Source organism: Athene cunicularia (assembly GCF_003259725.1).
Source record: "Athene cunicularia isolate RWA chromosome 12 unlocalized genomic scaffold, athCun1 chr12_part1, whole genome shotgun sequence".
NCBI lineage: Eukaryota > Metazoa > Chordata > Aves > Strigiformes > Strigidae > Athene > Athene cunicularia.
Window position 1 is genome coordinate 23,687,677 of NW_020799116.1, and position 27,905 is coordinate 23,715,581.

A 27,905-nucleotide genomic window follows, 5' to 3' on the forward strand; every position below is an offset into this window, starting at 1 on the left:
TGGTTTAAATCATTCTTTGGTTTGCTGTGCTTCTGCAGAGTTCTTGGTTGTAGGCAAACATTTCACTTAAAAAGAGGTCATCAATAATGAAGCGAGATGAATTTTTACAGGCTGTCGTGGCAGACAGTTCAGGCCAGGTCATCCGTTTACTTCTGTTTCATAAGCTGCCAAACAGAGTAAGAAGAACTACATGTGCTGCTCTGGTCGTTCTCATTAGTCCCTTCAGCATCTAGGACTGCCCGGGTTGGAATTTTCAGTGTAGCTGTATTGACTGAAGCAGGTGACAACAACTATATTTACTGGAACTGACTTGGATGTATTTGTCTTCTAAATCAGGTCATTGCTGAAGCTTATTCTGCAGCTGAGTATTACATAAAATGGACTGAACAAGAAAGGTTTTGGTCGCTTCTTTTAATTTATTCTAACAAATGCTTTATCTTGTTTTCTGACATGTCTTCCCGCAGTAGCACTGAGCCTACCAACCCCGCTTTGCTGTAGGCACTAGTTAGCTGGGGGCACTGTCCTATACCAGAGGTACCGGTGCCCTGCGCTCATTCCCTTGGTCCAGGGCACAGACTTATGACTACATGTTAGCCTAAAAGCCTGGATACTCTTTTGTTGTTAACAGCTGAAAGAAACATGATAATTTTGATAATTCAAATATTTCCAAAATAGTTAACAGAAATGAGTAACAGAATCCAAACACTAAGTTCTGCTTATTTCCTAGCTTACCAAAGGTGTTGCCATTATAAGATTTATCAGGCTCAGGAAATGCTATGAGTGGTACCAATTTATGCACTGTTTTAGAGTGCATTTAAAAAAAATTGTCAAAAGCTGGACCTTGTTCTGCAATATAATTTTGTCAAATCACAGGAGAACAGGAGCTACTGAAGGTGTGTTTACTTACTACAGGGCAGTGGGAACACTTAGAATATGTAACTGATAATATATTTTCAGACGTGTAACCCCTATTTTTGATACCCTGCACATTTAAACACAACACCCCTTGAAAATAAATCATCAAATCTCCCATAAGGTTAGAGGCAGTGTAGAGCACATAGAAGCACTGAGCCTGGAATGAAGCAGGCTCTCCTCCTTATCTGTTTGCATACAAGAAAAAGCCACATTGCTGCTAAATGGTCATGTTTTGCTTCTAAATAACTGATTCGCAGTTTATATACATAAGCATAATATACAAATGTGAGAGGTGGAGCCTCCCATCTTTGCATGGCCATCCCCACAAACCCTACGCTTCCATTAGGAAATTAAAAAATAATAAACCAAGAGCTTCTGAATACTCCCAGTAGTTTTGCTATGCTGTCTGTAGGGAAATGATCTAACAGAGCAGAAGCACTCCCGTTTAGTTCTTAAGACAACACATGTGGTATTATCACTATTAAGCCAATATCCAAGAAAGGATACTGCAGAAGAGTATAGATACCACGTTTCCCTTAGAAGAAGTCCGGAAACAAATGGTACCCCAGATATCACTAGATGGTAGCTCTCTGTAAACTACTTTTTTTCTCATAGAAATAAACATGGTTATCATCACTTAAATATACCCAAATTTAATGACCTTAAATGAAGCTCATGCATTGCAAAGACCACCACACCAGTGTGTTCAGATGCAGATTTTGCCCCAGGGAACTACCCCAGATGACAGTACCTATCTTGGAAGAAACCTCCCACAGTGACAGGGAAATGAGATGATGTTTTCCTTTGTGAAACAACCTTTCAACACTTTGTTTTGCTTTTGAAAGCTTTCACATACAACAGCACAAAGCACGAGGGTCAAAAGTCCTGAAAAGTAGGCAAACTGTGTCTCAGGACTGCTGCTAAGCTCAGGCTAACTACCCACTGGGTAGCATGCAAAAGAGAGTTTGCTGTGTCCCAAATTCCCACTGCCTTTATCTTGGAAAGCTACATGTCTGAGGAGCAGGCTGTCTTTCTCCCCTGGAAAAAAGAAGAGGTCGCTGCTTTACAGCTGAAATGCATAAGGAGAGGAGCCAATCTCAGCTCCTTAAAGGGAGGACCCCATTCACCCAGGTAGCACGCAGGGGTCTTGCTGCAGCTCTTTAATGTTCACAGGTGATCAGTAAGGCTGAACTAGAGTCAAAAGCTAAGACAAGAGACTATTAGAACAAGAAATACCTGAGATAAAGCATTTGAGGAAGGTAACTCCATGGCCACAGCAGGCTCTTAGAGCAAAGTTCAAATACTGCAGGGTGATGTCAGCTGTACCCAGTTTTACCCTTATCCCCACTATCATTTAGTCTAAAAAAATGTGGTGTTTAAAGGCTGCTGCTTCTGCAAGGGATGGAATTTCACATTTTCACATGGATAGAATTCTTAACTCTGTATTAAATGCATGCACTCAGCCTCAGCCCCACTGTTCTAATGGCTCTTGGCTGTGACACTGGAAGCATTACCTACATGTTATTGCAGGATATGTTGTGATAAATAGTGGAAGACACAGAATACATTCTTTTCAAGAACAATATCTCACCAATTATTATCCAACCTCCTAACAGGTTGGTGACAAAAAATTACCCTCCCTGCTATTGGATGCAGTGGATTATTTTGAACTCACTTTTCCTCCTTTTCCGCAGTTAATTGAAGATCTGTTTTCATGGTTAATTTTCTCCCCCCTTGGGTTATTTCATAATGAGAACTGTTTAATAACTTGGCTGCCTTCCCAAGGAGAGTGCCACAGCTCCCCAGCTGGGAACAGACACTTTCCAATGCCTGCTCATCAGGCAAGTTGAGCTTTGTCAGAAATGGAGACAGCAAAAACTCCAGTTACTTTTTATTCCAGCTTCATTCACAATGCTTTCCACTCTTCCTCCTCCTTTTTCCAACATTCCAGCTCAGAGGCAGCTCCAATCCCCTTTTTAGGGTACAGGTTTTAATTAGCTGGGAGGTGAATGGTAAATCTGGTGCCATGGTATGAAAAGCCAAACCAGGACTCCTGAAACATTGTCAACCATTTTCACTGGTGCCAAAAATACTTGAGAATAAATTGGTTTCATCACCACCCAACATTACCCCAGTTTTCTGGCATCAAGGATGAAAATAATTTAAAGTGTTGGAAAGGCCTTATGTTTCGCATTTGTGTTGGACTTGTGGAAGCTATGGAGGGAGACAGCTATTTGCCCTGAAACAGGATTTATTTTTTTCTGTGTCAGAAAATATGATTCATCAGGCATGCCAGGGAAAGAATCATTCAGGAAAGAAATGACTGTATTTAGCCCTGGGCCTCTCCATGGCCCATGGAGATTCAAACTCTGGAAATGTGTCTTAACAAAATCAGACTGTATGAAGTGCACTAAATGGGGCTGTGTGAGAGCAAGGCTGTGCTGGTCAGTATTCTCCTTCACATTCTGTAAAAACTCTTTTTTCTTCATGCTGATAAAAAAACCAGGTTTGAAAGCCCCACATCCCATAGACATGCTGGTAGGTCTCATCATAAGATCTGGAAGAGACCAAGAGACCAAATAGAGATGCCAGCATCGTTAAATCTGATGTCACTGTTAATATTTGGTTTAATTTGCATGTCCCCTTCACTTACAGAGACAGGGTGTGATGGAATAATGAGTCTTCTTGTTCGTGTTTCCAGACTCAGGACCAGCCTAGACTCATCCAGGGCTGAATTTCATCCAGTTCTGAATGAGGAATTTCTGCCCTACTTGTTTTCTTAATGACTCTGTGCTAGTTAAGACAAGTTTCACCTGTGCTCCACAGTGCTCCCTCCCTGGGAATACCCTGAAAGACACCTTTGCAGCTCTCATAGAAAAATGCTATCTAAATACTACTACTACTAGTAGTAATAATAGTAGTAATAATAATAATAATAATAATAATAACAACAACAACAATAACAACAACAACAAACAACAACAACAACAATAACAACATTTTTCTGCTATCATTCTACCTGTTAAATCTGGACTTTGAATTTGGTCCCTACCTGCCATAAACTATCCTCCTGGCAGGATGGAGTTCTTCCAGAGCTGCAAAAAGCAGGAGTGATAAATCAGGGAGACTCAAGCCAGCTCTAAGAAGTACACATGGGACCTCAGAGTGAAGGATAGGCCTCCTCTCACTTCCAGCCACTCTAACTGCAACTTGCTGCCTAACTATAAAATGGCATAAAGCTAAAGCAAAGCAGGCATGGAGTGGTACATGAGGTAAGGATGGGAGAACAAGCTCCTGTACTTGCCTCATAAAGACTGAGGTGAGATACTCAGAAGCCAGTCCAGTCCCTGCTCACAGCGATGGGACAAGAACATCCCCTCTTCAGGACCCTTAATCCCCCAGAACAAAGCCAGCTTCTGTAAGGCAGCGAGCAAAGGCTACCAAAAGCATCTGAAGGTGTCCATTTGGAGTCTGTAACACATCTAGAAGCATCCAGCACAGCCTCTGACCATAATGAGTCTGTGCATAATGGCTTCGGTTTTGCATTTGAAAGTAGTGATGAATTCTGGATTTTCCTTCTTGGTGTGTAGGAAAAAATGTGAGAGCAGAGCTTTTGCCAGTGACTCCCAGCTCTTGCAGCACAGCCCCTGTCTCCCTGGTGTCACCCCTTGTTTCCCCGGCAGCAGCACCCCGAGCGCCAGCTCAGGGCCTGTAACCGCTGTAGCAGGGCTGGGCATCCCCCTGCCCTCCTGTGGGCTTGTCTGGCAGCAGAAAGGGGCAGGAAGCACCAGCTCTGCTCAGGAGCAACCCGTTGGTGTTGAGAACTGTGAATTTTAAAAAACATGTGGTCCTTCCAAGCCAGGACAAGCCCCAAGCTGGAATTGGTAGGACAGAGAGTGCAGGGGTTTTTGCCTCTTCTCCCTCCATGAAAATACCCAGAATCCTCTTTGCTCTTGGGAACCTTCTTAATAAATCTTTACTAAAAGTGAAACACCCAGGCAAGTGGAATGGTCAACCCAGGACATGGGAGGGGTGGGAGAGGGGCAGATGGCTGACCTCTTCCCAGGCAGCCATGGGAGCAGGGTGGCACACCTCTTCCAAAGATTTCCAGTGTGCTTCTCAGCCCCAGGTAGGTCTGGAAATCTCAGTCCCAGTGGGTAGTTTTCTTCCTCCACAGAGAGCTTAGAAGCATAACCCAGCTATGCAGAACCATTACGGATCTGGAATATTTAACAGGCACGGGCATCCTATTTTCAAACTCTGCTAGGAGATTTTAAAATTAATTATCTCAGAGCAGACAAAGGAAAAAACCCCTTAGATCTCTCCCTTTCTGTTAAGGCGGTGCTCTGGCATTCAGCAGGGAGGCAGCCGTAAGGACCAGGCATAGCTGGAGCTGGTGCTGCATGAGGCAGCCACCGGATGGCACGGAGCCTCCTCCAGACAGGGGCTGTGGGGCTTGGGCGCTGTGGAACCCCCCAGGGTAGCTAAAACCGGGGCTTAAAAGAAGAGGGAAACACCCCCCACCCCACCCCCACTGAGTGTGGTGAAATATTTTGCCACTGAAAAGAGGAACTTAATATAAGTCACACTGTGAGGACACATCTTGCCAGTTAGCTTCAGGTGCTGTGGCGCTCTGGCTGCTGGCATCTGATTTCCCCTGTTACCAGTTCATGAAGCACAGACTGAGTCTGAAGGGTTTTTGCTTCACTAGGCACAATGTTATTAAAGATTTATCAACAGCAACATGGCAGAAAGCTTTTCCTTGAGACTGCAGTGTATAGTAGCCTGTGCTCCAAAATAGAAAGGGCAGGTCAGGATTTACCTGAAATGCTCCTTTATGCCAAAGCAGCTACACTGAATTAAACAGAGCGATGCTGCTGCATACCTTTCTCATCTCCAGCCCTTCTTTGCATTTTGCATTTATAACGTCCCTATGAAGTGGACGACTTGAAGCTACAATGAAAATTACCACCTCCCCCAAATCCTACAGTTTTATAGTTTAATCAAGCTGTTTTTTCACTCACATCAAACCCTTGGTGATATCCATGGAGAAAAGCTCTGCACCAGTCCCTTCTCCAAGCCCAAGACCTCTACTGCAGTGGCAGAGGGTCAGGGCACCATGTGCCTGCTGAGCACAGATGCAAGCACAGCCTCCCACTAATAAAGCTGCTCCTGTCCCTCTTCCCCTGAAGAGCCACACACCAGCCTGTAGGAAAGGGGGAGAGATTCATTCCAACTCATCAGGCAGAGACGCTCCAAGGGAGGGCAAAGGATGACGAGGATCTCTCTTGCTGATCAAGAGTTACCTCAACAAGAAATCATACTCCATTGACACTGACAACCCAGCTACTGTTTAGCAGCATTTCACATGCTATGGGAAGGTTCCAAGTCTCTGGGGTTCCTCTTGGCCCCCAAGGAAATTGTTGCAGAAGGTGATGCAATCCAGGCTGCAGGCCAGTGGCTCCCCCTGAAGCTGCTTCTGCTGCAGCAACACGTTGCTTTGGTAGGATCCTTAACACTGCCCATAGTAGCACCTGGGCCATCAGATCCCTCTTCAAAGTTTACCCCAAAGGCCAGTAGCAGACTTGTCTGCATGTTTTTCTTACCTGAAGGCCCATTTTGGGTCGTCAAAGTAGCTCTTAAAATCAATCTTGTGTCAGAGTCACTTTCTACCAAGAAGAGGGCAGGCCACCACGTGTGTCTTGATGGGCAATGATTCATTGCACTGCCAAAGTCAAGGCTTAACCAAATGAAAACATTATCAGTAGATGAAAACATTAAAAGTCTTGTCACAAATACCCAAAACAAAAATTTAACCATCAGAGCAGGGAGACAAGGAGGGAGTCAGTCAGCAGACAGCAGCCACAGGAGACCAACATGTTGAGGGGCACCTCTCGAAGGAAGCACAAAGCATTAACTACAAGAAAAAGAGCAGCATTTTTTTTCTCAGTACAGATTTTATTTCAATTTAATTGCCAGCTTCACCCCATTAAAAAACAAATTCCATTAATTTCTACAGGATCCATGAAGATGTATGTTAGAAGAAATTATTACAAAACACAGGACCTGTGAAGTACATCAAACTGCATTTCTTAGTGTAACAGCAACACTGGTTACAGTGCTACAGCACAGCATCTCTCCGGAGTAACATCTGTGTATACAGAACAGCAGTGAAAAGCATCCACAACTGCGAATTTTGACGAAATATGTTTTCAATTTATTACAGTATGAGAAACAAAAAATTACAAGTGAGAGAAACAAAAAGAGTAACTTTGCCTTGGCAGATTTAAAAACTACAGCCAGCAGCTATGAAGTAGCCCAGTATGTCCCAGAATGAATCATCACTTTATTTGCGCTCTGGCTTGCAGGCACATCATACTTCACTGAAGTACTTTAAATAGCAGTCTGTCTTTAAATGGAATAGTGCAAATTCATTGTATGATCTGTCCCTTTGCTTCCCAGGGCTCTCTGCAAGAAGGCAGGCAGCCCTGCACTCTGCCTCAAGTGCTTACATGGCTCGGGGCAGTCACCTGCGTGATGTGCTGCTGGTTATCACACCAGCTAACTCCTGTCCTCAAACGTAAACAGCCCCAGCATTACCAAGACCGTCAGAGGCAGTTCAGCTTTAAGTCAAAAAGCCCATTCATAAGAAAAAACACATGGACGGAAGATGATTTTTGGCTAGGTATCAGGAGCCCTGCAGGCTGAAGAGTGTGACGCTCACCTCCCTTTCCTTCCCCTGGGGATTTATGCACAAGTCTGGGAGCAGCAGGGGGACGGTCCCTGGTGGGAGCTGCAAGTCCATGTGCAAGGCACTTGCTGCAGAGCACAGACTAAACTGTCAGGGCAGCCAACTTCTCGATAATCTGCGCCCTCCCACCCTCCAGAGACCAGAGCCTCTCCTTGCTCATCTCTTTCCCAAGAGCCCCATCCAGCTCCAGGAGAGCATCACCCATGCAACAGCCATTTGGCTCCTCAGCCCACGGTGCTGCTTATGCTGTAGGGAAAAGCAAACGTTTTACTTTTTCAGTGAGAGTTGCACAAGGCAGGAGAGGGTATGTTGAAAATATGGCTGCTTTTTATTAGCTCCTGTACATTTACTGTCTGCATTCACAAGAATGGCCTCTCTCCTCCGCACATGTAACCACCTGCTGAATTTCACAGTTAGGACAACTTCCCTGCACATAAAGTAAAGCACGTTCCTAAATACCAGTTCAGTTTCAGCAGCAAATGCTGAGCTATTCTTGACTTGACAGGGAAGCTGGAATTCTGCACCTAGATAGGCTCATCCAAGACCACCCTACACAATTTATTTCCCAGTAACAGTGCTTGCCTAGAAGGACCTGACTCCCATAGAGGTACATACAGGCTTCCTCTGGGAACTGAAGCCAGAATTACCACTTCAAGCTGCTGTCTGCATGTGCTGCAGAGAAGTGTATTAAACCTCAGTATTTGCTCTGGAAGGAAAAATCTTTAAAAAAAAAAAAAAAAGAATGTCTCCCAAATTATGCACATGCCAATTTTATAGCTGCATCATGTTTACTTTTTAAATTAAAAACTAGCACTTATAAAAGAACAGATTATTTTCTATTCTTTGCTGTCAGGTCCTTTAACTAACAACACTGGGATGAACTAAGACTCATCTTTCTTCTCTCCTCCTAGTCCTAACCCTGGGGATAGCTCATCCTGGATTTAATTTTTCTTCCCCTGAGAGGCATCATCATCTCAAGCAACCTCAGAAGGGAAAGAAATATAGCCATAGCCTTTAGTAAGCTTCCCTATTCCCTGCGGTTATCAAGGCTCAAGAAAACCCCTTGGTTTAAGGAAGTGGGAGGACTACATCCTCCCACACAGCCAGCATGCTCCTGGGGCAGTTTTATCAACTGAAGAGGGCTCCTGGCACTCCAAGGCATCCTTGAACCAGTCAGTAAAGCAGATTCTCACCTTCAGATTAAATAAGGCACTGGCAATGTCTGTAGATTTTAGTAACAGCTCACAACTTGCCACCTGTTATTCAAAGGGTAACACGGTGGATAATCTAAAGAGAAAGAATCTGCCTGGCAGCAATAAGGCCTCTGCTTCTGCTTTAAAACAAGATGTGACTGTTGTGATTACTTTGAATAATGTTTTTTTCTGGGTAAAATGGAATATCATTCATCTAATGAGGTTTCAAAGTTGGCTTCAAAGCAAAGATTTAAAACCCCTTTAGATTTCAGATATATTTTTTCTAGTCCATTAAAAAGGGGATGATACAGGAGGTAAGCAGCAGCGGGGAAAGGAACATTTTATTTCAAATGTTATAAATTAGAGCTGATTTGCTGGAGAAAAAAAAAAACAAACACCACAAAACAAAACTGTTGTCACCTTAAACAGAAGTCAAGGCAGAGACAAAAACAACAGAATATAATTAAAGCACTTCCCAAGATGGAAGGCAGCACAACAGCAGATCGTTGTGTAACAAGGGCAGCAGAGTCTCACGATTAGCCAATTTTGTAGGAAACGCACTCAGCTGCGTCACCATTTTCTCCCTAATAAAAGTCCCCGTGGAGATTAGACTGAAGAGACGCAAGAGCTGGTGGGGTGGACGCAGGGGGAAACAAGTCTAAATAAACTGCTCTGCTGGGTGTTATTTTGTTCGCATGGCATTTGTCTCATTCCACGTTTTACACTGCAGCAATCAGGCTTTTAATATCCCTCCGCCCACTGCTGATCTTGGGGTATGTCTGTCTGTCTCCAAAGACAACTCTTGTGTTGAGCACCGCACAGTTACACCAGGGAGCTATCTGAGCAATGCTGGCTCTGCAGGCAAATTTGCTACTGCAGCTGGGTAAAAATAGCCAAGCCAGCTTTAACCTGGCTGGTAGAGGCACTGTTCACAGTGTAAACCCAGCACCTGGGAGCTGGGCTTCCCAGAGCCAGAGTAAATACTGAACCAAACAGCTTGTGCTGACTTACAGCGTAGCTACAGTGATATCCCTGTAGCTCGTCCGGTTCCACCCCGGTGTTCCAAGATGAGCTGTGCTCACACCAGTGATGGCCACAAAGAGGTGCCATCTGTTCCCGAGATGTGACCTAACAAAGACTGTGGCTACCTCTGCATGGGGTTGGCTTGTGTTCCGACCACACTCCAATGCTTTAGGTAAAACCATTTTATCAGAAGAGTAAAATCAGAGTCCTCTGGGCCCTTTTTTTCATCTCTCAAGACATTTCTCACAAACGCTCTTTGGGTCTTTTATTTGAAAATTTGGCTCTACACCCAAACCCCTCCTCTGAACTGTATCCTTGCTACTGCATCAGGTGCATGTTGTCCTGGAAGGAAATACTGTTATTACAAGATGATTTTCTTTGGAGAAGATGGTGACATTTATATATTATATTTATATGAATAAAGTTTAAAGCTGGAAGACAATTTTCAGTCTGATTATTGTGAGAAAACCAACTCCAAATGACTGAAAATTTCACATGGGATCCTGTAGTGCATGGTAACTTGTAATGTAGCTGCAGTTTTTATTCAGGTGACATTTGATCTGATCTGGAAATCTCTTCATTCAGTCAGTCAGTGAATGAAGAGCCACAAACCATCTTTCTCATCAAGTACAGAGACATGGTCTCCCCGAGCTCCTTATGTTCTTGAGCAGCTAACTGACAAACTATCCACCAAAGCCATCATTTCTCAGAGACAGCCCAGAACTACTGCCACTTGTACCGAGCTAGGCAGGAGCAAGTGAAGAAACCCCAAGCTGCTTCACCTGTAGCGCTGGCTCCTTGCATCTCCCTCATGAATTTTAGTCTTACGATGGTTTCTGCAAGTCTTTCAGGTTTCAACCCACATAAGAAAAACATAAGATCATCAAATGACATTATGAACCTCAGACTCTTTAAGTATATATGTTTCTGGCCATAAAGAAATCCGCATATCATGGCACTCAAGTCCCTGCAAAGTATCTTGGATTACTTCAGTTCTTTAGATAGACAGACTGCAAAACACTTCACTGAAAAAGGAAAAGCTAAATAAACCTGAAAAAACTTCTTGATAGTTTGAAGTGCTACAGAACAGACATTCCAGTCCCTGGGACCCTCCACAGGCTGGGAACCAGTCTGCACCAGCTCCAGCACATTCAAACCACGGCCAACAGCTGAGTGTGAACACTAACAAGGCAGGCTGGGATGAGGCAGGAACAGGAGATTAGAAAACACGGCAAGTACTGGGCATACACAGAGGTAACTGGCACTGATAAACTTTGTAGGTGCCAGCACCAACCTGAGCTCAGGCAGTAAATACAAAGGATCTAGACAAAATAGACAATCCTGAGTTGGAGATCCACTTCTTAGTAAGGCTTCGAGTGCATGTGGGTTTTTAAGTGCTTTTCTTAAATTAATTATCACAAAAGACAAGCTAGCATTCTTTAAACAGTTGTGATCCTTCATTTCAGTATAAAACACATACACAAACATGGCTTAAGACCCATGATTACTTAGGATATAATTTTAAAGTTTGTATTAAAAATATTTTTTCTCAAAATGATAAATATTTTAAAATAAGCATTTATAAAAATAAATGGTCCATTCCCATAAGGAAGGACATACATAGCTGAAATTCTGAATACATCTTGAGGCAACACAATTATTGATGAAGCTAGTTAATAAAATCTTTGGTATGAGAGTATAGTACATTAATATTCATGCACCGTTGTCTTCCCTTGGCAGGTATACTGTACAGACAAGTGGAGAGGCAGCTTTTCCTTAATTTCTGGAAACATCTTCCAAATACAACATACAAATATTTCTAACGTGTCTTCCTATGATAATAGGAGAGAAGCCCAAGATTCTCCTGGCTCTTCCTATGACTTTCGTATCTACAACAGAATGAAGATGGGAGGAAAAAGAGAAAGCGAACACTGTTAAGTTTCATTCTAGCTAGCATCTACAGAAAATCAAAACAAAATTTAAAAAGTTTCTTTACAGGAAAGCCCATTTTCTTCAGTATTGTATATATCAACTGTCAAGACAAGATAATGACAAATCTGTTAAGATTCATCACTGCAAGTTCAGACACACAAAGAGGAGATTACTGAGTTAGGTAAGGGGGCAGCCTTACATCTGGGCACAGCACCAGATAGTGCAAGCCTGCAGCACTACATCCAGGTCTGGTGGCCCTGTTACACATAGGGCATTGAGCTACAGCAAAGGTACAGGAAAGAGCCTCAAAAACTGGAAAAAAGAGTCTTGGAACAAAAGACTTGGAGAGATTAGTTGGTAATTTTAGCAAAAATAAAGATGGAGAGCTGACTTGAGGCACAAGGACATCCATGGGGAGAAAATATGAAATGTCAGCTGGCACAGAAACAAGGGGCTAAGGGGTTCTGCAATCTGGTAGATAAAGGCTTAACAAAAATGATAGACTGGAGCTGAAACCAGTTCAAACAGAGAATAAAACTCACACTTCTAACGCTATGGACAATTAACTAGAATCAAGGGAACTGATGGATTCTCTGTTTTTTCAGTATCAGTCCATGAATGCTTTTGTGAAAATGCTTCCATTAAATGCTGGTGACTGAACCTAATGAAGGAAAGTGATGGCAGCTAAGGAAACATGGGTTAGCCCCAAAGTTCTAATGGTTCCCTTTTAGCCTTAAACCCTGACTCCATGGTAACACAGCCCAGACTCCCCCATCACCTGAAATATCCATGAACTGGTGCTACTGTAGCCTACAGCTCTGGGAAAAAAACAGTAAAGAACAATGTTCAACTGTGTCTACTGTGACCAGGGTATGCGGAGCAGAAGGCACTAAACCAACATGGAGTTTCAATTCTGCTCCCCATCCCCTGTGTGAAGACTGGCCCTTCCCACAGCACCAGCACTGTGTGAAGACTTGAAAGAAAGTGACACCTCTGAATCAGCTACTCTCTCCCCCTGGACCTCTCCCACTAGCAGTGACTCACTGCTTTGCTGAAGTTGATTCATGGGGACACATCAACACACTTTCTGCTAAGAGCTGCTGCTCTCACAGTAGCGTTGGGTGAGTGGAAGGGAGGGTGGTGAAGAGGAGCAGGAGCTCTGCTCTGCTGGCTGCCATGAAGCAGACAACTTTCAGGTGACAGAGCTAACACACAGAGCCAGCAACAGAGGCAATGCTTGTAGCTGCTTGGGCTCAGCAAACTGAGCCAGTGTCCTCTGGCCCTGGCACTGGTCATGCTTCACCCAGCTCCCAATGGACGCAGAAGCCAGAAGGTTTGGATATGTCTCATGACTGCTGGGAATCATGACCCACTGCTATAGCAACAGGAGCTCACATGACTACTGTCTTTAAAAAGAGCCCCTATTTGTGGCATCATCTGTAGGCAAACTATCCATTATTTATACATTATCATGTCTAAAGTGCAATTCCTATCCTAGCCTCATTAATGAATGATGACACCTTGACCTGCTCTATTAAGTAAGCCATGTTAGATCAAGAGACACACTGCTCTCCCATCCTGGGCTAAAGTAAGGCAATCAAGAGAAAAATCACTGGAGCAGATTACCTGAGTTACAGCAATACCAAAATAACGCAAATCCTGCAGCAACACTAAAACAAGCAAGGAAGAACACCGGACCTAAAGAAAATGGAAAAGGAAAAACATTACAACAGACCAGAGCAGTGGAAGTTTAGTTCTGTTCATAAATCATTGATTGCTATTAATATGCATAATTAAGTGTATTCAAATGAAGCTAGCACATTCACAATTATGTACGTTCTGTAGCTAATGTACTATGAAGCACATTTACTATAATTAATTTTTACTACAGTCGCTTTGACACCATTCTCCATTCACCTCTGTTCATCTAGCTATATCCTACGAAATTTAAGTGAAAGCTTCCTTAGATGTTTTCTCGCTCTAAAACTTTGTGCAAAAACTCCTTTAAACAATACAAAAAAATACCAACCAGACTACTGGGACCTCACCACACAGCGTAACATTTTACTTTATAAAGAGCTCTGCTGGGCCAATGCACTGCCTGTGGGTTACAGTACATTGTACAAGACTGCAGTCTCTTAGAAGCAGATTTTTAGCGTTTTGTTTTTTTCGCCACAGATGTTCCACAAATTCCATTTTCATGACAAGAGCAAATATTCTTGTTCCTGTTTACAATTCTGCTAAAAGGTGAAACGCAGAGCCACATGCACACCTAAAACAAATCTCCCACTGGAAACATTTCCTTCATGTGCCTGCCTGGAATTACATACAGTTTAATGCTGATGTTCAGTATTGATGTTCAGTAAAACCTTTCTAATTCTTACTTATCCACAGACAAAACCCCATAAAGATTTATATGTGCTCCTTTATTATCTAACATTGTGTTTACTACAATTAAACTGCATCTGTCAATTTAAGGGCAAATGTACTGCAGACTGACAAATCAGTGGAGCTGACTGCATGGACAAGCACATCAGAGAAACAGCAAAGGAGCAAGGACTTGGCTGTTCCTTCAGCTGTAGCCTCCCAACAAGGGTGGCTAGCAGCCGGACAACCTCTGGACTGAGGCCAGGTCTTTCATCAGCATAAGTAAGAATTGAAAATATTTAATTTTCTTATTTCCAAGCACTTTCTCTATTCTTCCTCTACTGTTATGCTGCAGTCAGCAACAGCAATGTGAAAAATCCGAATAGCAATTTGGTTCAATATTTAAAGTAACAACACCACAGGCAAAAATATACATTGAGTTAAACTGTGGGTTTGCCCCTCATTTCAGTTTTCTGTCAGGGGAAAACTGGCAAAAAGACATCGTTGATGGTGCTTTTATTCTCTTAAAATTGTATCCAAATTTCTAAATAATGTATCAATTAAACTTAAATTATAAAATAGTTCATTATAAATTTTGAAAATTCTTTAGCTTTCTTTCAGATCTTCAATTTCTTTTCACGCTATCTTTCAGTGAATAAAATATTTGCCTCTAATCTGGTCACTGAACAGAGAAATGGGAAAAAAATTAATGTTTTCCTAAAAAAAATATATTTAAGTTCACCCTTGCTCATCCTCCTTTCTAGTCTTTTTATTGAAAGCTTTAAAAAACTGAAAAGTTTTGAAAGTTATATAAAAAAAATATTGATGGCCTTATGCAAAATGACAGCAGAAGCAGATGAATAGACCCTTCTATGCAAGCATTGAAGAAATCATAGGAAATTAAGAATTTAGCTATAAGATTGTAAGTAAAAATACCATTGTAAATATTAAACTCTACAGTCTCTTCAATTTCATGGCACTGTTTCCCTCAACAGCAGTTCAGTACTTTTTCCTCCATTAATTCCACTTAACTTGTGACAGTAAAGACATCATAAAACAAACTATTTGTTACATGAAATGCAAATTACATGATAAAATAAATTGCATCATAATCTGAAAAGCCATTCCATCCGGTGACACTGTATGCATTTATTTACCCCTGTCATTTAGCATATATGTCTCCTTGTCAGTGTCTATCTCTGTGGAATCTGTGGTTTCTAGAAATAAAAGCAACACATGAAAAGTTAGTACTCAGCTCAGGCAAACAAACGAACATACTCAGCACATGCAAAATGGTGCTAAACAACGCATTTCAGAAAAATATCCAATTTTGACATAAAATATTAACCTCTCCAAAGGTAAATCATTGCTATAGTTACATCTGGCTATATGTCGATCAAAAGACATAGGCACAGAGCCATCTGAATGCAACTAAAATAGCTGCAGCAACATCTCTGATCTGGTCAAGCACTAACCATGTAAGTAACATTACACTTGTTTCCCAAGTGAGGAAAGCAGGAGCTAATCCTTCCATAATGCCAGAAGATTTTATTGTAATAAATACAAACTATTTGTTAATATATGTGCTAATCTGAAAACACCCCTATAATTTAATGCATCACTGTTCTTTCTGTTCTTCAGTAGATATCTGGGCATGAATATATCAGGCAGATGAAGCACTTGAAACAAACTGCTTGGCAGAGATTATTTATTTAAATTCTGATCTCAGCTAAAGACATGGACAGCTTCTTTCAAAGTCTGTAGGTACTATGTGCTAACACCCAGTGCAAAAAATTTTTGCCTCTATCTTTCTGCAAATTCTAGAAGAGAAGGAGCTTGACCTTAAGACAAGGTGTTTAGTAGTTAGCAGCAATAAAGCAGTTTCTGCTTTGAACAGAAAGACTTGCAGCTCTTTTAGAGGTGCCTTTGCCATATGAACATGGAGATAACATTGTCTGCAGAATATGTGAGCTGCACAGAACACCGCTGCCACCATAAATGGCAGAGGAATGACTTTTCTTTAATGTATTACCAATTGCAAAACAACTTTCTTAGTCAAAACTCTTTATGTTCAAAAGGAAAAAAAAAAAAAAAAAAAAAAAGCAAAGAAAGAAAGGGAGCACTCCAGATTTGGCTGTCAATAGGGAATAATTTGAGACTGTTTGGTTTCAACTGATTTCCTTCTTCTACATGACAATCTGGACCCAAGTGAGGAGCCTTGGAAAACTGCCCAGTACACCAAGTCTGCAAAGGGGACCTTCTGTCAGCCAACATTAGATAATGGTGAACATCCATCTCCCACACTAACCGCGTCCCTCTCGGTGGGGTGACATGGTGTGGCATTCAAGCAGAACAGAAACATCTGAAGCACTTTGCTGCAAAGCCTGAGAGTCGCTGAAGCAGAAAGGATTGCTGCACAGTATGCACGGCACACTCGGTGCCACGGAAAGCTTACAGAGCCTGCCTGGCCAGAGGGAGGTCCTCCCTACCTACTCTAGCTAAGAAATCCTCACACTTCACAGGAGAGCGTATCCAAAGCTCTGCACTTTTGTCAGGCTGTTGCTGTGTGGGGCTGATCTGATCCTTTATCCTTTTAGTCTGTGTCAGCACTGAGAGAAATAAAACCATCTTCTGAGTCACTGGGAAGATCCTGTTTGGCTTACAGCTCTGAAGCTGCCCATGCTGTGTGCCTTACCCACCCTCTAGTGGGAATTCTGAGACATTACTAAACATTTCACTTGCAATATTATACTTGAGGCAAGGAAATCTTGTTCTAGCAAAATTTTAAGGTTGTTTTTAAAATTAAAAAGAAATCTTTGAAAGGATTTCCTCCGTAGAAAACATTTTTCATATGTACAGCTGCATGTAATCTATTATAGAAATCTGCCTGGCCAGCTCATCAGTGTCCTCACCAATAATTTCTCCAGGTGTATATAATGCTGCTTGTTTCAGTTCAATTTAGAACAAAGTCCCCATGTTAGGGAGTTCCCTTTTTCCCCTCATGTTTACAAATTCTATTGTCAAATCAGTAAATGCTCTGTGCTAAATTTGGCACATTTAACAACTACTGCTATGAGTAACATTTGAGTAACATAAAATTTCACAGGTTAGAGGTCTGAAGGATAATGCCTTTAATATTCAAAATGTTCAAGGTCACTTAAATGAGAGATAATACCTCATATTGAAAAGGAAGCTTTTCCTGAAGAATAAAGTTGGGTTTGGCTTTAGCTTAAAATGCTGCACAGATGTTGATTGACCATTTAATCCAGAATGCAGACGTTTGTTTTAGTTACAGAACTCATAAAAAGCAGCAAACTTAATAACACATCTCATTATTTCCTTCTCAGGTCAATATAAAGAAACTGCAGAATCTCAGCACATACTAGTATTTTAACTCAGTTATTTAAATTATTCTCATTGTTCTGAGGATTTTAACATAAGAGAGTATACCAAGATACAGAGACTTTAATGACTTATGATGCTTACTGGAGTCCCTTTGCACAATGCAATAGGAGCAAAACAGTTTCAGGCACCACAATCAGCTCTATTTTTTCTGTGAAGCACTTCTAGCACATGTACTTGTTATGCACAGTCTGAACATGAGAAGCCCTAACCCTGCCTACTCATGGGGCAACCCATGTAAAACCTCTCAGAAGTAGCCACATAAATCAGGTGCAAGGAGGAGCAGATTTATGCTCTAGCTAAAAGTGAAAGGATCATGCAGACACCCTACACAAGTTTCCTTTCAGCTGGTTTGTCCAGATGTGACAACAGCATGAGACAGTGTGAGAGTTCATGTTCACAATATCTGCAGAACTTCCAATGTTCACAGCTCTACTATTTCTAGTACCCAAGTGAATTCAGACCATCTATATGGGATGTAGTCAGGCCTTGGCTACAGTGTACATGTATGTTAAGAGACATTTTCAAAAATGGCTTGTAGAAGGTCTTACTGAACATTAATAGAGCTTAAACTCTTAAACCATTAACACACTCTTGAAATTTTATTCTTAGTGACTACACTAAGACTTAATAAGTTCCTCTTAATTTATAAAGGCTGTCTGCTGCCTTCTAGTCAGCCCTGCAGAAAAACCTGTTGCTCTTGAGCTCTATTCGAGTGAAAACAATAGATCCAAGGCTATTGGATTTAAGAGCCTGCTCCCTCAAAAGGCATGACTTCTGCAAGGTGAATATCAGATTGAAAGCACTGCCTTGAAGCTGCTGTGAGGTTGAATCAATTGGGATTTGTGCTCATTTGAGATTCTGAGGTACGGATGGGCCCAGACTTTCCCTGTTCTAAATGGTTCGGGTATGGATGTGGAGACCTGGTGTAACTTTGCAGCCTCCCTGGGCATGCAGGAAAATGGTGCAGTCTTCCACTGGTACATATCCGTGCTGGGTACCTATAAAACTTTTCCTTCAAAATGAAAGATGAAACAAAGCTAGACAATGCAGTATCTTCAAAAGTAATTACCATTTTACATTTTCACTCCAGAAACAAAAGAGGTCAAACTGTTTTTTTAAAACCTATGGACTTTTGGTGTAATGGTTTAAATCTCACTGGAGTTTGACCCACATGTCTGAAATTTCCCCTGGCACCTAACTGTGGAGTTTCTTACAACTATAAATGAATTGACCAGTGAAGCATCAGTGCTGTTAGATACTTTGTAAGAATGTCTTGAACTGCAGTCCCTTTGCAGCTTCATTAAGTTAAATGGGGGAGCTTTCCCTCAACCTCAAGGCATTTCAGTATGCAGGATGCCGGAACATATTTCCCAGCCATTTGGAACACTGTTATTTTCTCCAGTTTGTTAGATGAGAAAAAAATTTAAAAATTAAAAAAAGAAAAAAGAAACACCAACACACAGTAAGCATTACCCCAGGTTGGCAAGTCAGGCTTGATACTTTTCCTTAAAGAAATGAGCTCTTTTGCAGTACAGAATCAAATCTGTTTGAGCCCCAGCCTTTCTCAAGTACATACATGTATATTTGGGAGACATCTTTATGGACATCAGTCAGGCCCATCATAAAACAAGCCCTAAGTGATTAACATCACAGTTCAGCATTGCAAGGGCCTACGAATATTTGCTTCATGTTAAACTACGCACAACTAGGAGATTTATGGATTGAGGGGAAGCCAAGCTTCTGGGCCATCAGAGTTTTGAGCTTAACAAATTTGAGCTTTGTAATGTTCTTATGTTCTACAAGTCAGAATAAACACAGAGGAAATAAACAAGCCATTAAGAAGTAATGATTATGGAAAGAGAAATTGTACTTCACAGGAGATATATCGCTGTCTTACATGTTACACTTAAATTGTTTTAAAGACATATTTCATATTTCAAAACAATCAAAGCGTTTTGGATTGCACACATTAGTCAACAAACAAACAAGAACTATGCAGTCAAATCCCCTTCAATCCCCTTCTAGGAAAATTCCAGTCAGAAGGAATTAGGGTATACCCCCAAAGTTACTTAAATAACCTGAACCTCATCTGAAATGATGTTTAGTAATACTTTGATGAGGAAATCCGCAACTCCGTCAACTTACTCAAGATCTTCCTGCTTGGCAGGTCATTATACAGCTGTTCAGCATTGATCTGTAGAGCTCTGTAAAACTCTTGACAGTGTCTGTCTCCTTTCTTTTGAAGGTGCTTTATGAGATCTGAAAGTCTGGTATGGAGTAATGCCTTTGGATTCCTGAACTGTAAAAGAAAAGCACTCATCAGAAGAGAGATTACAACAGCTGGAGATCAATTTTACATGACTTTACAGTATGCCAGGGAGTGAAGATATGGAGCCTCTTTTATATTTGCTTAAAGAATGGGCCAAAAAAAAAAAAGGGAAATCTAAAAAGGACATACATGCATTGCACAGTAGTCTTCAAGACACTGAGCTCCATCTGGTCAGCACTGACTGAGGGAGAGCATGTTGCCTCTGCCTTCCCTCATTCTTTTTTCTGACCTGATAAAGTGGCAGCTATTCCACATTTGATGTTTTCTCTGCATTCAAACTAACATGATACTTGCTATACTACAATTTGATTTTGACAACTGGTGATAGAAAATATCAACAAATCTTGTAATAAAGTTTTATGTTTTCAAGTTTTCCCTTAGATGTCTTGTAATGATCACCCAAAAAGGTACTTTATACTGCTTATATTAGTCCCACTATTGGAGTGTACATCATCCCAAGATTACATGTTTTATTGTTTCCAGCACAATTAACTGCTGTGTACCCAGTGCAACATGTATGAATTCTCATTACTCAGGCAACATGGCAAGCAGCTGCAGAAGAAAGTACTTTTTTTCTGTAGCCCAAGTGTGATGAGTATTAGGAGACCTTACAAAAAGAATAAAAATGCGTACTTAGCCTGACACACATCAAACTGATTTCAGTTTATTTGGAAAACATCCAAAGCCACTCTCAGCAAAGCATTGTATTTCAGACCACTACAGTAGATAACTTTTGTAGTATACTTAGTTAGGATCAATTCCTGCTCTAGGGAGACAGAAATGCAACACACCTTATACAACACTCTTTACTATGACAAAATCCCTCCAAGGTCTACCAGACAAAGCTGAGACTGTAAGCTTCCTAAACACTCAGAGTTGCCAGAACTATGCAAAGGCGGTTCATTTCTGTCTCCTAAGTGCAGAAGTCACAAATTATGTTTCACAGATTCTTTATATATTTATTTTGAAGCTCTTGAGGGAATGAGATTATCTTTAATTGTGCATGTCACACTGTTTATCACAACTGAGTGGCTAGACTGGCTCAGCTGATGATCTAGCACTGCTCTACACCACCAAAACACCATTCATCCACACACAGTTTGGTTATGACAGAATTAGACCTATTTTTCTTAATGTTAAGATAGGATATGCCAGAACCCTGAGCCTTGTGCAAACAATGAAGTCAGCAGAGGGCAAGTACAAACTGTTGTAAGTAGGATCTGGGAAGCTTTTAACTGACTTTAACTTTCACTCCACACAAAGTTAAAATACCGTTCTCCCTAAAAACAGCTACTCATTTTTGAAAGCTTCATGTCAGGGAGGGTGGCCCTCCTTCATACATAGCAGCACCACTGGAAGATGTTTCTAACTCCATCCACTTCCCACAGCTCCCACACTTACAGGTGGGACTAATGCCCCCCTTCTCTACCAATACTCAGTTATTAACACATTAATCAGATTAAGCTAACAGAGATGATGTTGTGGACACAGCTGGCTGCAGCACAGATCATCCAACACAACACTCCAGGCAGGCTCATGTGAGGGGGCAGGCATGCAGGGCATTTGGTCACCCAATGGGTGCAGTTCACCAAGCAGTTCTAGAGCGTGTCTTTGCATGCACGGCACAGCCCACGGCATTGAGCTGCTGCTGAAGAGGGGCTGTCTCTCATAATCACTGGGCACAGAGAACACACCAGGCCTGTGACTTCTCCGATACAAGATCCCAGATACAACTGGTCAGCAAGTAAGAGGTGAGGAAGATTGGCTTCATGTGGCACACCAAGAGTCAAGTCGGGAAGAGGGCAGCTGAGCTACTGATCCGCAAAAGAATGCAACATTCAGAGATACAGTAAAATTCATCAAGTTACCTTTTCTGCTTCTGCATTTGTAAGAATTTGGGGGTAGACTCTGTTAAGCTGAAGAATAATTTTATCAACCACTTGCTCATTCAGTCGGCTATTGCTTGTAAGAAAGTACATGTCGTGCTGCAGCCGATGACAATACGACTGATCTAGAGAGAAAATAATACAAAGAACAAACCACAGCAGTTAATTAGCAAGTCATTTAAAATCTGTAAATTTCATTTTCCTAACAGTGGTTAACTAGCTAAAATAAAATTACCACCATCATGTAATTTTAGAAAGCTCAACTGTCTATTAGGGAAACACAGCACAGTCGCACGCTTTCAAAGACCCATCCACTTAAAATTACATCTTAACTCCTGGCCGGTCACTTGTGCTGCCTCTCTCTTTCCAAAGGGAGAAGGTTCTAAATTATTAAGATGTCAAGCACTGATGGATATCTAATCAAATACAGTCCTAAACTTGTCAAATCACTGAAGATAAAATTTCTATCATTTATGAAGACAGATTATGGAGTTTAAAAGTAATGTGTTTTACAATTTTTTTGATGTAAATATATACTTCACAGAGAGAGGTTCTCTCTGATGTAGAACGGTAAAAGGACATATATTTGGCTTCAAATTACGTACATTACTGACACCGGTACACAGCACAAGGCTGGTCTTTGCCTGCTGATTAGCACCTGAGGACTGCAGCACAGTGCTTGCATAGCCAGGCAAAACTGGGGGCTGGCTGAGCTGGAGAGATTTGGCCCTAACTTCACCCCACCCTCCAAGAGTTTATTGCTGTCTTTGGTCTAATGGGAGACTTCAGCAACTTGCCCAGCAGAAACTGCCCAGACTGAAACAGAACTGGAACATTAGGAACAGCATCTCTGCCAAAGAGCCATGAAGTCTTTTAGGGAAGGACTTTTGCCATCAGTTTGCATAGGAGTGGGGAGGAAGGGCACTCAAAAAGCAGTACATTTTTACCATGGAATTACACTCAAATACACGTACAAATAAACCACATCTTTTCTATTAACCCAAACTCCTGCAAATACACAAATCCAGACTTGCTGTTGGTTTAGGCACCATTTCCAATTTCACAGCAATGCATTTTGAAGCAGCACACTTTCCCTATAGCTGCTTGTCTATAGTCCCTAGATTAAGATACAGGCACAGAGCGGCTCCACAGGTTACTGTGCCCTTACCAGATTTAGAAAAAGAATGTCTATGACCATGTCTGAAATAAGTGTTAACATGTCAGTACAGCACTTTATAACTGAGCAGCATAGAAAACAGAATCAAAATACCACCACCCCCATCACATTCCCTGTTTAAAGCAAATGCATAGGTTTTATGGTATTTTGCTACCGGAAAATACATAACCATCAGCCCTTTGTGCCCTGTAAACGAATGAAGAAAAAGAGCCAGAAAACTCTGGCATGATGCACTGCACCTACACACAGCCCTTGCCCCTTCTATATCATGATTGGGTTTTTTGTATTACACTGTTCCTTTTCTGTATCTGTGAAGCATTAACAGCATTTACAAGAAAGGGGTTCAGGAAAATCTAGTTGACTATCATGCACTAATAACTTCTCCAGCGCCAGTGTCACTCCTATTCAAACAGGAACATACCACATTTGAAACTGCAGAGAGCTGTGACTCTACAGGTACAACAGGATTTCAGTGACATTTTTACCTTTTATACAAACACCATATTATTTTCATGTGTTTCTAATGCCTCGTTTTTCCATGGCTCACTGTCAAGGCAACTTTACAGTGTACTGTCAGAAACATACTGGCCTGACAGACTTGCTGTGCAACTCCCTTTTATTGCAAGAAGTTCTACGTTATCTGATTCAGGGTTGAGATCAAACTTCTCCTCTTCAAATCAACTCACTGGTATGCACAAAAGGCTGAGGCAAGGATCAGGAGACTGAAGTTGCTGGGAATGAAGTGCCACACTCCCTGCAGCCTTCTCCTCCTTCTGCCTCAGCTACATGATTTGCAGTGATTCTGTGTCACCAACAACTCTGTACCTTCTGCAAACTTACAAAAAAAAAAGCATTAAATTGGGGTCTTACAGCTAGCTGAGCAATTAAACTTCAAACAACACTGTGACATTCAAACAACGAATCAGCAAGTGCTAAAAGCATGACAAGAATCCGGCAGAACGAGTATACAAAGTAAAATAAAAGCAGGCCTAAAGTGTCACCTCCTTCCCTGCTTCTTGCTCTGCTGCTGCCTTGTTATTACGATCCCGGCACAGGCAGCATGCAGCAGTTACACCGCTGAAGTTAACTGTGACCAACCGAGGATCGAATTTCAGCCAAGATCATTTTCTCAGCAGTCAGGAGCACTCCATATCCTCACGGTACTTTTCATTTAAACACACTCATTAAACCATCACCACTCTTACTGGGGGCTTTTTGCTGCCATCTGAAACCTGCATGCAGGTGCACAGTATTACAGGGCATAAGCCTCTCAGAGATTTCAGGAGTGGCCGTTTTCTTCCCATCTAAGCCAAACGGCAAGAAGAAAATGAGACAATGCTCTTGGTCTCTCTGGCTACTGCTAAACTGTGCCTGCCAAGGACAAGGTCTTAGGCCTGGCTCAGGCATCTGCAAGATGCTTGTTCCACCCTATGGGATGCTCCATTTTTAAGAAGCGCCATGAAGTATGTCTGCTTCCTCCCCATTCCTACAGAGACATTTCACCTGCCCGCACCTTCACCTCCTCCAAATTACAGTATTTAGGATGGGGTGCAATGTTTAAAATTTCCATAAGAGCAGTTATCAAGCTCAACACACTAGCTCTGCTAGCTTAATCAGAGCAGAAATATCTCACCCTTCCAGTATCTCACTTCCCTCTTCTGAAATCTTTCGTCTCTCCTCTAACGCTGAGAAATCTCTACCCAAAGCACTCAAGGAACTGCCTTCAGGCTTCTCATAGACCAGAGAAGTGAAACTTCCCACTGACACCACCCACCACTGCAGAATTGTGCCCCAGTTACTAAATTTAAAGAAAACAAACCAAAAAAGCCCCACCAATCCTAGCAGCTGGAACATGGCACCCTGCTTTGGAGTGATAAGGGTATCTGGAAAGCACAGCATGTGTATTGGAAGCCAACACACAATGCTCCTGGGCCCAGCTTGCCCCAGGAGCTCCGGCAGCTTCGTTATGGCACGGACTCGCTCCCATGCACTGTCAGTCATGGCCCAGTTATAAACATGTTCATGCTATGAGGTTTTATAATCACCGTTCATGAACAGCAGCTTTTTAATGTTGAACATGCCCATTATTTACATTTTAAAGTAACAGAAACCCCAAATCAGATAACTTCAGGACTGCAGCAAGGTTACTGATGTGCTGTCAGGTCTTCAGAATTTGGGGAGCAGCCGTTTGGGATATTTTGCATATCATTTTGATTTTACTCTGCTGCCTCAATGAGATGACAGTTATTGTGAGGTAAAATTTGACATCTTCATGCTAAGAAGACTTTGTTTTTAAGCACGTGTCACACCAGCATCACAAGCACAGTTGTGCTGCTAGCCAGTACTTGCCCAGAAAATTCAGAACAGCAAAATCGGGAGAACAAGTCAATTAACCACAGTTTACAGGGCAGGCGTGCCACTGCCAGTCATTTTAACGCCCTCAGACTGCACAGGGATTGCACCTAACTCCGAATTGTTAATCTGATGTTACTGCAGTTACACCTTCTCCTCCACCAGTATGTTAATTGAACTGGGCTTAATCCCATCCACAGGCTTTGGACCCTGCCACAAATCTGCCCAAGCATGCAGCTGCAGTGGAGGAGTCTGCAGGTTTTGACACAGCTGGAGGGCTGGCAGTGGACTGAGCTCAGCCTCACTGAAGAGACACAGCAAATACAGCTGAGATTGGGTTCCACCTCACTGAAGCTGACCTAAAGGTTGCTTAAAAAGGTCAGTATTTGCTCAGGGAAAATAAACTTGTCAAAGTGACTGACAGGAAACTCAGGAACCATCTTTGACAGCTGAGAAGAAAACATCACTAATAATTTCATGTCATGATTACTCCAAGCCCACAACACATCATACACAACTGCTTTTTTCTCTTATCCAAAGTACAAAAGGCCTCTGACATACAGCATACACACACCATGCTAACATACACAGCCTGCACCTGACCACACACACAGAAGCAACATATAGTGAAGAGATATCAGAGAAAAGCAAGAGATTAATGGTTATTTGTAGTCAGCAGCTCCTCAAACAGAGTGTAATATACATTAAAATGGTGATGATAAATGCACAAGCAACAAATGACTGTAACTAAACAACACATTCATCATTTTTCATTTTTCACCTGCAGGTAAAAATCACCCCCACTGCAACTCTTCATAAAATGACACATCTAAACTGTTCCTTCCAAATGGGCAATTAGGTTTCTGGCAATAGATACACAATGACCCAGCCATTATACTAAGTGCTGGCATTTTAAGGCTGCTGAAATATATTCTGGTCTTGGAAGTAACAATGCCATAAAGTGCCAGACTGACTTCTACTGCACCTGCAGGAAAAATGTCAAGGGCAACAGAGCCACCCTTCCCAAAGCTCTTCCTAATTTACCAGAAGAGTGTTTTCACAGAGTTTTTCAGAGACAGCTCCTAACACAGGCACTGGCATACCAGACCCTGGCTGCCTCCAGGACGTCAGACAAGTGCTGTGGCATTGGCACTCTTGCTCCATACGCCTGTGGTGAGGCATCCAGTCCCTGAAAGGTGCCACTAGCCACCAGCACAACACACTGATAACACAAAACATAACTTTCAGTTTCCAGTGGCTGTCAAAAACCCCTTTGTAATTTTAAGGCTGCTTAATTATTCTTACCATAAGAGACTCCACGTTGTTTTCTGTACAAGAAACATTGAATGGGATTTTTTCTCTCACCATCCCCTGTAATCTACTTTTGCTGCCCTTCTGGATAAAACCACATGGGCCCCTGGGACCTGCTGGGGTCTGCATTGCCACTTCATGTTTATTACAGTAAATGAAGACATCCAGCTGCATTTCAAGTTCATAGGCTGCGATCAGGCCCTCCTCGCTATGCTGTGACATATCATCGCTCTCATCCACACTTGGGCCCTAGGAGCATAAATGCTGCCAACTGCCTTAAGTCACGCAGGTAGACCTGTCCGATTAATAACTCCACCAATATTTACATAAGGACTCTTGATACTGTCTCTGACACTAGTGTATCTTTATTATAGTTCCATCTTTTATTGTTTTCCCCCTTAAAAGCCTCCTTTAATTTACCAAGCAATGAAAGGATTGTCACAAGCAGATACATTTAAATACAACAGACACAAACCCCAACACATTCCTCTGACATTCTCCATAACACACACATAACTCGCAAACATCCAGCCCAGAAACCTCAGTGCTATTTGCTGTGCAAGAAAAAAACAAGTTGCAACTTCCTGTAAAACTCCTGGATGATTTTCATAAAAATTATAAAGGCAAGCTGACAACCAAAACCTTGAAAGCATGTGACCTGCCATTTGTATGTGTCCGTGCAAACTCCCTGCCAGAGCATCACAAGAAAGAGCTGTCAAAGTCTCTCAGCAAACATAAGCTTAACACTAGTTTAGGTTTTGGCTTTTCCCTTTCAAGAGCCCGAGAAAGAGATGCTGAGGATTTGAGAAGGAACCTGGCTGCACAGACGGTGATCAGATTGCACTGGTTACCAAACGCACCTCCTGGGCTGGAAGCAGCGATACAGCGGTGAAAGCCAACGTGACCCACTCCCCAGCCACACTCACCCACTGCCACATGCTGGTGCTACTGGCAAGTTAGTAACCAGAAATCGAGAGCCTTTCACAGCACGTTCAGTAACTCATCTTTATCTGAAATATCTTTTAAAAATAGAAAAACTAATAAAACAGTGAGCAAGATATTAAGGTGATCTCGATACTCAGGCGTGGCACTAGTTCACCACGCTCCCGGTGCTCCGAGCTCCGCACCACGCTGGCGCGGACCCTGCGGCACCGAGGAGCTGGCGGGCAGGTGCAGCGGCAGAGCCCTGACGAGCAGAAGATGGAGGCCGGGCGCCAGCGGCAGGTTCCTCCCCAGTGCCACAAGGCGGGCGGCTGCCGTGCCA

The 27,905-nt window shown here is 42.2% G+C and overlaps 1 protein-coding gene across 5 annotated transcripts in view; it reads right to left on the minus strand.

Moving 5' to 3' along the window:
• Positions 1-10,179: 10,179 nt before the first annotated feature.
• CARD19 (caspase recruitment domain family member 19) overlaps positions 10,180-27,905 on the minus strand; it is a 21,413-nt gene continuing 3,687 nt past the window's right edge. Inside the window, exons 1-7 of one of the 5 annotated variants that reach the window (XM_026857796.1) lie at positions 26,636-27,382; positions 23,665-23,813; positions 21,784-21,926; positions 19,732-19,885; positions 15,339-15,398; positions 13,441-13,512; positions 10,180-11,771 (exon numbers count right to left, since the gene is read on the minus strand). In XM_026857796.1, coding sequence (XP_026713597.1) covers positions 11,659-11,771; positions 13,441-13,512; positions 15,339-15,398; positions 19,732-19,885; positions 21,784-21,894 — 510 coding nt within the window. In that variant the 5' untranslated portion in view covers positions 21,895-21,926; positions 23,665-23,813; positions 26,636-27,382 and the 3' untranslated portion in view covers positions 10,180-11,658. Of the gene's footprint in view, positions 11,772-13,440; positions 13,513-15,338; positions 15,399-19,731; positions 19,886-21,783; positions 21,927-23,576; positions 23,814-26,635; positions 27,384-27,567; positions 27,893-27,905 lie in introns of those variants that run through there. The other 4 variants (XM_026857794.1, XM_026857797.1, XM_026857795.1 and 1 more) reach the window with 4 other exon arrangements.